This window comes from Salvelinus sp. IW2-2015, linkage group LG11, assembly GCF_002910315.2.
Source record: "Salvelinus sp. IW2-2015 linkage group LG11, ASM291031v2, whole genome shotgun sequence".
Taxonomy (NCBI): Eukaryota; Metazoa; Chordata; class Actinopteri; order Salmoniformes; family Salmonidae; genus Salvelinus; species Salvelinus sp. IW2-2015.
In genome coordinates this window covers 45725107-45734808 of record NC_036851.1, presented here as the reverse complement: position 1 = coordinate 45734808, position 9702 = coordinate 45725107, and the positions used below count along the sequence as shown (strand labels likewise).

Sequence of the window (9702 nt, the reverse complement as noted above, 5' to 3'; positions counted from 1 at the left end):
AATACAAGAGGTGTACACCTTACAGTGAAATGCTTACATACAAGCCCTTAAATAACAATGCAGTTTTAAGAAAAAAATTATTATAATTAAGGAGCAACAATAAAATAACAGTAGTGAGGCTATATACAGGGGGTTCCGGTACAGAGTCAATGTGAGGGGGCACCGGTTAGTCAAAGTAATTGAGGTAATATGTACAGTTGAAGTCGGAAGTTTACATACACCTTAGCCAAATACATTTAAACTCAGTTTTCACAATTCTTGACATTTAATCCTATAAAAAATTCCCTGGCTTTGGTCAGTTAGGATCACCACTTTATTTTAAGAATGTGAAATGTCAGAATAATAGTAGAGAGAATGATTTATTTCAGCTTTTATTTCTTTCATCACATTCCCAGTGGGTCAGAAGTTTACATACACTCAATTAGTATTTGGTAGCGTTGCCTTTAAATTGTTTAACTTGGGTCAAACGTTTCAGGTAGCCTTCCACAAGCTTCCCACAATAAGTTGGGTGAATTTTGGCCCATTCCTCCTGACAGAGCGGGTGTAACTGAGTCAGGTTTGTAGGTCTCCTTGCTCGCACACGCTTTTTCAGTTCTGCCCCCAAATTTTATATAGGATTGAGTTCAGGGCTTTGTGATGGCCATTCCAATACCTTGACTTTGTTGTCCTTCCTGACTGATGTCTTGAGATGTTGCTTCAATGTATCCACATAATTGTCCTACCTCATGATCCCATCTGTTTTGCGAAGTGCACCAGTCCCTCCTGCAACAAAGCACCCCCACAACATGATGCTGCCACCTTCGTGCCTCACGGTTGGGATAGTGTTCTTGGGCTTGCAAGCCTCCCCCTTTTTCCTCCAAACATAACAATGGTCATTATGGCCAGACAGTTATTTTTGTTTCATCAGACCAGAGGACATTTCTCCAAAAAGTACTGTCTTTGTCCCCATGTGCAGTTGCAAACCGTGGTCTGGCTTTTTATGGCGGTTTTGTAGCAGTGGCTTCTTCCTTGCTGAGCGGCCTTTCAGGTTATGTCGATATAGGACTCGTTTTACTGTGGATATAGATACCTTTGCACCTATTTCCTCCAGCATCTTCACCAGGTCCTTTGCTGTTGTTCTGGGATTGATTTTCACTTTTCACACCAAAGTACGTTCATCTCTAGGAGACAGAACGCGTCTCCTTCCTGAGCGGTATGACGGCTGTGTGGTCCCATGGTGTTTATACTTGCATACTATTGTTTGTACAGATGAACATTGTACCTCCAGGCGTTTGGAAATTGCTCCCAAGGATGAACCAGACTTGTGGAGGTCTTGACTGATTTCTTTTGATTTTCCCGTGATGTCAAGCAAAGAAGCACTGAGTTTGAAGTTAGGCCTTGAAATACATCCACAGGTACACCTCCAATTGACTCAAGTGATGTCAATTAGCCTATCAAAGCTTGCGAAAGCAATACATAATTTCTGGGGAAATTTTCCAAGCTGTTTAAAGCACAGTCAACTTAGTGTATGTAAACTTCTGACCCACTAGAATTGTGATACAGTGATTATAAGTGAAATAATCTGTTTTGTAAACAAGTTTTGGAAAAATTACTTGTGTCATGCACAAAGTAGATGTCCTAACCGACTTGCCAAAACTATAGTTTGTTAACAAGAAATTTGTGGAGTGGTTAAAAAATGAGTTTTAATGACTACAAACTAAGTGTATGTAAACTTCCGAATTCAACGTACATGTAGGTAGAGGTAAATTACTATTCATTGATAATAAACAGAGAGTAGCAGCAGTGTAAAAAGGGGGGGGGGGGGGTGAGGACAATGCAAATAGTCTGGGTAGCCATTTGATTAACTGTTCAAGAGTCTTATGGCTTGGGGTAAGAAAGCTGTTAAGAAGCCTTTTTGAGCTAGACTTGGTGCTCCGGTACCGTTTCCCGTTCCTGTAGCAGAGAGAACAGTCTATGACTAGGGTGGCTGGAGTCCTTAGCAATGCTCTCGATGGTGCAACTGTAGAACATTTTGAGGATCTGAGGACCCATGCCAAATCTTTTCAGTCTCATGAGGGGGAATAGGCTTTGTCGTGCCCTCTTCACGACTGTCTTGGTGTGTTTGGACAATGATAGTTTGTTGGTGATGTGGACACTAAGGAACTTGACGCTCTCAACCTGCTCCACTGCAGCCACGTCGGTGAGAATGGAGGCGTGCTTGATCCTCCTTTTCCTGTAGTCCATAATCATCTCCTTCGTCTTGATCACGTTGAGGGAGAGGTTGTTATCCTGGCACCACACTGCCAGGTCTCTGACCTCCCTATAGGCTGTCTCATCGTTGTCAGTGATCAGGCCTTCCACAGTTGTGTCGTTGGCAAACTTGATGATGGTGTTGGAGTCGTGCCTGGCCATGCAGTCATGGGTGAGCAGGGAGTACAGGAGGGGTCTGCGCATGCAATCCTGAGGGGCCCATGTGTTGATCATCAGCGTGGCAGATGTGTTGTTACCTACCCTTACCACCTGGGGGCGGCCTGTCAGGAAGTCCAGGATCCAGTTGCAGTGGGAGGTGTTTAGTCCGAGGGTCCTTAGCTTAGTGATGAGGGCACTATGGTGTTGAACTCCAAGCTGTAGTCAATGATTAGCATTCTTTTTGTCCAGGTGGGAAAGGGCAGTGTGGAGTGCAATAGAGATTGCATCATCTGGATCTGTTGGGGCGGTATGCAAATTGGAGAGGGTCTAGGGTTTCTGGGATGGTGTTAGACGTGAGTGCTACGGGTCGGTAGTCGTTTAGGCAGGTTACCTTGGTGTTCTTGGGCACAGGGACTATGGTGGTCTGCTTGAAACATGTTGGTATTACAGACTCGGTCAGGGAGAGGTTGAAAATGTCAGTGAAGACACTTGCAAGTTGTTCAGCGCATGCTCGAACTACACGTCCTGGTAATTTGTCTGGCCCTGCGGCCTTGTGAATGTTGACCTGTTTAAAGGTCTTACTCACATCGGCTACAGAGAGTGTGATCACACAGTTGTCCAGGACAGCTGATGCTCTCATTCATGCTTCAGTGTTGCTTGCCTCGAAGCGAGCATAGAAGTAATTTAGATCGCCTGGTACGTTTGTGTCACTGGGCAGCTCACGGCTGTGCTTCCCTTTTTTAGTCCGCAATAGTTTGCAAGCCCTATCACATCCGGCGAGTGTCGGAGCCGGTGTAGTACGATTCAATCTTAGTCCTGTATTGCCTGTTTGATGGTTTGTCAGAGGGCATAGCGAGATATCTTATAAGCGTCCGGGTTAGAGTCCTCCTCCTTGAAAGCGGCAGCTCTACCCTTTAGCTCAGTGCGGATGTTGCCTGTAATCCATGGCTTCTGGTTGGGGTATGTACGCACGATCACTGTGGGGATGACTTCATCTATGCACTTATTCCCGAACATATTCCAGTCTGTGCCAGCAAAATAGTCCTGTAGCTTAGCATATGCGTCCTCTGACCACTTTCTTATTGAGTGAGTCACTGGTGCTTCCTGCTTTAGTTTTTGCTTGTAAGCAGGTAAATTGACCGCTACGAAAAATGTTGATGAAAACTATCTTGGTGAWTAGTGTGGTGTACAGCTTATCATGAGATATTCTAACTCAGGCGAGCAAAACCTTGAGACTTCGTGCACCAGCTGTTTTTTACAAATAGACACAGACTGCCACCCCTTGTCTTACCGGAGGCATCTGTTCTATTTTGCCGATGAACCGAAAACCCGCCAGCTGAATGTTATCCATGTCGTTCAGCCACGACTCAGTGAAACATAAGATATTACAGTTTTTAATGTCTCGTTGGTAGGATATCCTTGATCGGAGCTCATCCATTTTGTTATCCAATGATTGCGCGTTGGCTAGTAGGACTGATGGTAGAGGGGGTTTACTCACTCACCTACGAATTCTCAGAAGGCAGAAGTGGAATATCTGGCCATAGGAATGCCTTGTCAAGCTATAATATCTTGTAATACCTTTATTAACTGCATATATTTGGCTGTGTTAGCCATAGAGATGCATAGAGTGGACACTTGACCACAAAAGACTATGATTGCATGGGCAGTGACATCTCTGGTGTTTGCACATGCACTCACTCAAGTACCTTTCTCCTTTCCTTTCCTGGCACCTTGTTCAGAGCACTTCAATAAGGAACCCGCCACTAGATTCAATAACATGACCCCTTTTTTACCACTTGTCCTAGATTGCCAGAAATTGGATTAGCCTGTGTGCCAAGCTTGCTCTCCCTCTCCCCTCCTCCCGTTTCTCTCTCATCTCCTTTCTTTTATTTTATTTTCTAACAGCCTTTCTGTTTCTTTCAATACCCTCAACCTTTCTTTTTCTCTCCACCCTCTCTTATCCCAATCCCCCCCCTCTCTTTCTCTACCCCCCCCTCTCTTTCTCTACCCCCCTCCCTCAATTTCTCTACCCCCCTCCCTCTATTTCTCCTCCTAGTTGCCGTGGTTGTGTGTTGAGTCGCTGGGGCTGCAACTGGTGTGTGCACCAGCACACCTGTACCCACAAGCCCACCTGTGACGAGGGGGTTATCATCTATAACGAACACGTAAGTCACACACACTGCGACAACGGTCAGTTAGCTCGAGATCGAAAGCATGTTGCACTTGAGGTCAAGACAGAAGAAAAGGGAGGAATGTTGCCACTCGCTATATCGTTCGCTGTAGAGTTTGGTCCATCTATTGCACCCTAGTGTGGCATGGTAAGTCTAGGCTGTTTGGGGCCAATACATTGTAGATGGTTGAGTGAAAGACAGTCTATAATGTGGCAAAACAGAATGTTGGGAGCCATTAATAACCACTTATTCTCACTGCACCTCATGTCCCAAAACAAACATCCAATATAACTAACGATCATCTCCATTTTGCCTGTGTCGCCAACCAAGTGCATGAGTTGTCATCATTGATGGTAATACTGGCAATGTATAGGAGACGTTTCACATCTGATTTGGGTTTTTCAGTCAACTTATGAGTTTGTTTATTTGATCAGTTTTCTTTAGTCGTTTGTTTGTTTATTTCTCTCACCCTCTCCCCCATGTCTTCCCCTTTTACCCCCACCCTTCCACCACCCAGTTCAAACTCCCCACCCCGGCTCCTCCCACAACCAAAGCCGTTACTATAACAACGACTTCCCCGTCCACAACAGTTTGCCCAACAACCGTACCCCTGACAACAACAACCCCAACCCCAACAACTACAATAACAGCACCCCCTACAACTACCACAACAACTATCGCCACGACTACATCAATCAAAGCCCCTACCACCATAGCTACCGCCCAGGAGCCTACGACAACAACCCTGTCTACAACCACCACACCGGAGCCGACTACACCGCCCAACCCTTCTATGCCGACCGAGGCCACCACTACTGCTATGCTGACCGAGGCCCCCACCATTCTTCCCCCTACAACGTTAGCCGAAGCTACAACGTCTATACCTGAGACCACCACTAGTGAGGAAGAGGAGCAAACAACCACAGAAGAGCTCGTTGCAGAGGCTGAAAGTGAAACTGTAGGCCCTGTGGTTACCCCTGGCAACGTGGAGCTTGCCGCGAAAATTGATGTGGCGACGGTTGCGACCGAAGACGGGCAGTCATCCGATGATCTCGCCACTCTAATCCCCCTGGCGTTCCCGCCCGAGACATCCCCATTGGAAGTGGTTACTGCACCCCCCCCCCAGGAACTGGACAAGGCTCTGAGTCTGGCGGAGCCCCCCATGGAGGTCCAGCCCACACCCGTCAGCTACCCTCTCCCAGCCCCCTTCCCCCTGGGGGAACCGGTCGACTCAGATCTCACCTTCCACCTGGACCTGACAGAGGCCCCCTCCCCACTCCCGCTAGACCACCTCCACCCCACCGACGCCGAGGGCCAGGGTGCCGAGCCGGAAGTGCTTCTCTGGCCCAGGGAGGAAGTGGAGGAGGAAGTGGAGGACACGGCGGTAGAGAACGACACATCCACCACGTTTTCGGCCGCCAGCGTGCTGTCAGGGGACGGAGAGGCCACTGACCACTTCCTTTCGGGCTCGGCCTACCCCCAGCTCCTGGACGCCGACTCAGAGCTGGACTACCAGTATGACTCATCCGACACCTTCCTGCCGGTGAGTTTGAAATTGATCCGGAGCTTCCACGGCCACCGTGCTTCCAGCTCTTAACTGGACACAGCTCTAGAATCCCACTTCTATCTACAGCTCTTCCCTTGTCCCATTGCTATTCCTCACCGTGTTTTGCTTTCGTTGTTGACATGGTTGATGTTGCTTTTGGGAATCGATACGAAAAAATTGCTGCGACAGCAAAAGCTGGAGCAGTTGTCTTTTCGTTAATGTTTTCATCCGTTTTATTATTTGATAGGCCATTTTAACAGTAGTATTACATGAAGAAGGTTAGAACCTCATTAATATGTATAACAGTCAATAGTTTATGGGTTGATGAGATAAACAGAAAATTGCGATACCTTGTGTTAGTTGGAGTGTGTCCTTGTGAATGTGTACGTGTATTTATCTAACAGTGCTGTGTGTGTAGGGGGACGAGGGCTCCTATGTGAGTTGGGGCTCGTCTGCTTGCCCCTGTGTGGAGAAGGTCCAGGGTTCTCATCTGTTACCAGTCAGAATGGCGAGGAAGATCACACTACTCGCCAGAAACCTCCACCTGTACCAGGTAACACATGCGCTCAGTCACACTCACACACACACACCACCTGGGTGTCTACATTATGGTCGAGGACAACTGCAGGATTCAGGATCTATAAAGAAAAACAATGCATTTGATTCTGTTGTAACCTGGTCCAATATGYGTGTGCAGGACACAGACCTGGACTACGAGTGTGTGTTGGTGATCGAGGGGCAGACGGTGGTGGTAGACGCCTATGTGGAAATGGATGAGRTTAACCCGTCTCTCTTTGACATCACCTGTCAGCTGCACCAGGTCAGACTATCACATTCTACTCACTGACAGTTTCTGTGGACACTTTAGAACTCAATTCAAGTTTCAGGTAAAATTTTAACAACTCTACTTCTCGCCCCAGTATTCCTACTCTGCTCCAGTGGATGAGTACAACGCCATGGTGTACGTAAAGAGGCGGGACACGTTCCACGTGGACAGCTCTCATGACYTGTACGGTGAGTCCCAGAACCATAGTGCTGGGGAACAGCTGCTGCCAGCCCAAACAGCTGTGTTGTTGCTCTCGGCCATGACAATGTTTTCCATGTTTTTCTTTTAGGCTTCTGTATCAGACATATGGCATATTGTCCCAAGAGACTGTTCTCACCTTTTCACTTTTCACTCACTTCCCCAAGGACACGGATAGCACAAGTGTGATTTGTTTACACGCAGAGCATTCTGTTTTCTATGAGCTTCTCTATCTCTCTCTCTCAATGACTGTATTATCTCTCTCCCTCAATGACTGTGTTGACGGGGGGGATTGGGGGGGGAGGAGAGGTCTGCACAGTCATGGATGACTGGGGGCGGTCGTTTCGATGGGCTCGTGAGGGAAGCGCCGTACAGACATGTGGACTGGTCCTACCACACACGCCATACTTCTGGTCCGCCGTGTGACTACCGGCTCTTACAGTAGAAGCCCAGCGACAGTTTGTGACAGAGTCACTAGACAGGAAAGGAAGAGAAGTTAAAGAGAGTGATAGAGATAGGCATGACTTAGAGTTTAGATATGTTGAAATAAGTTAGGATTTTAACCATTAAGCAACAATAATGTCATTGGAGGCGAGGGAAAATTCAGAGAGAGAGAGATTAATTGAGTAATACAGTCATGAGAGAGAAGCGAAAGGTAAATCAGTCATTGAGAGAAGAGAGAGAGAGAGAGAGAGAGAGAGAGAGAGAATAATAATCATTGAACAGGTCAATATATGGAGAGAGAGAGAGAGAAAAGATAATACAGATCACTGAAGAGACGAGGCAGAGAGAGAGGAGAGAAGAGACACAGCAGAGAGAGACGAGAGAGAGAGAAGATGAGAGAGAAAGGAGAGTAACCGCATTAGAGAAGAGAGAGAGAATAAGTCATGTGAGAGAGAGAGAGAAAGCAGAGAAAGAGATGAAATCAGTCATTGGAGAGAAGAGAGAGAGAAAGGCAGCGATGAGAGGAGAGAAGGGATCAGTCCCTAGAGAGAGAGGAGAGATAGACAAGAATCATTGAGAGAGAGAGAGGATAACAGAGTCGCTAAGGAGGATACATTCATGAAGAGAGAGAGAGAGATAACAGTCATGTTGAGAGAGAGAGAGAGATAAGGTGCATTGAAGAGAGAGAAGATCAGCCTTAGTGAAGAGTAGAGATAACAGTCATGAGAAGAGAGAGAGTAGATCACTTGAGAGAGAGTGAGAGAGAGAGAGAGAGAGAGAGAGTAAGTCGGGAGAGAGAGAGAGAGAGAGAGAGAGAGAGAGAGAGAGTAGAGAAGAGAGAAGAGAGAGAGAGGAGAGAGAGAGATATATACGTCATGTGAGAGCAGACAGAGATGAGACATGTCATAGCTGGAGAGAGAGGATATCAAGATGAGAGAGAGAGAGAGAGAGAGAGAGATACAGTAGTGAAGGAGAAGAGAAGAGGAGGAGAGAGAGAGAAGCAGAGCAGAGAGAAGAGAGAGAAGATAATACAGTCCATTGAGTAGAGAGAGATAGAGAGATAAGGTAGAACTTGAGGAGAGAGAGAGAGAGACGAGCATAATACGGTCCATTGAGAGAGAAGAGAGCGGAGAGAGAGAGAGAGAGAGAGGTAGTAAGCAGGAAGAGCAGAGAGAGATAAATAAAGTCCATAGAGAGATGAGAGAAGAGATGAGAGAAGATAATCAGTCACTTGAGAGAGAGAGCAGAGGATAATAGTCATTGAGAGAGAGAGAGAGGAGAGAGAGATACAGCTAGTGAGTATGAGGAGGACGAGAGGACATCGTCATGAAGAGCAGAGCGTATACAGCAAGTGAGAGATGAGAGAGAGAGAGAGAGATGATAATACAGTCAGTAGCAGAGCAGAGAGAGATGAGAGAGTAAACAGTCATTGAGAGAAGAGAAGAGCAGATAACAACGTCAGTTGATGCGAGGAGAGAGAAGATGAGGCAGATAAAAGTCACTTGCAAGAGCATAAGAGAGATAGCATTGAGAGAGAGAGGAGTTAACCAGTACATGAGAGAGTGAAGAGAGAGATAGGAACGATCAGTTAGAGAGAGAGAGCAGAGAGTAGACGCAGGACGAAGAGAGAGAGGGAGGTATGACAGTCATTGGAGAAGAGAGAGAGATAGACAGCATTGAGCAAGAGAGAGAGATACGGAGAGAGAGAGAGAGAGAGAGAGAGAAGAGAGAGAGAGAGAGAGGAGAGACGAGAGAGAAGAGAGAGAGAGGGAGAAAAGAGCAGTCAGTAGGTAATCGTCATTGAGAGATGAGCAGATAATCACAGACTCATTTGAGAGAAGAGAGAGAGAGAAGAGAGAGATACAGTGTTGAGAGCGAGAGATAGAGAGAGAGAGTAGAGAATATAATAAACGTCATCTGAGAGAGAGAGAGAGAGTAAGGATTACAGTCCATTGAGCAGGAGAGAGAGAAGAGAAGATTAAGCACAGCTGAGAGGAGAGGTAGAGGAGAGAGCGAGAGATAAATACTAGTCTGAGGAGAGAGAGAGAGAGAGCAGTATATACAGTCATTGAGACCGAGAGAGAGGATGAGAGAGTATATACAAAGCTATTGGAGAAGAGAGAGGGGAG

General features: G+C 46.7%; 1 protein-coding gene across 1 annotated transcript in view; it reads left to right on the top strand.

Annotated features, from left to right (window-relative positions):
- The window catches only part of LOC111970756 (plexin-B1-like), a 149773-nt gene that overhangs the window by 108824 nt on the left and 31247 nt on the right, over positions 1-9702 (top strand). Inside the window, exons 9-14 of the mRNA XM_070445843.1 lie at positions 4445-4553; positions 5077-6102; positions 6524-6658; positions 6803-6925; positions 7026-7207; positions 7297-7312. Of these exons, the coding sequence (XP_070301944.1) occupies positions 4445-4553; positions 5077-6102; positions 6524-6658; positions 6803-6925; positions 7026-7207; positions 7297-7312 (1591 nt within the window). The remainder of the gene's footprint in view (positions 1-4444; positions 4554-5076; positions 6103-6523; positions 6659-6802; positions 6926-7025; positions 7208-7296; positions 7313-9702) is intronic.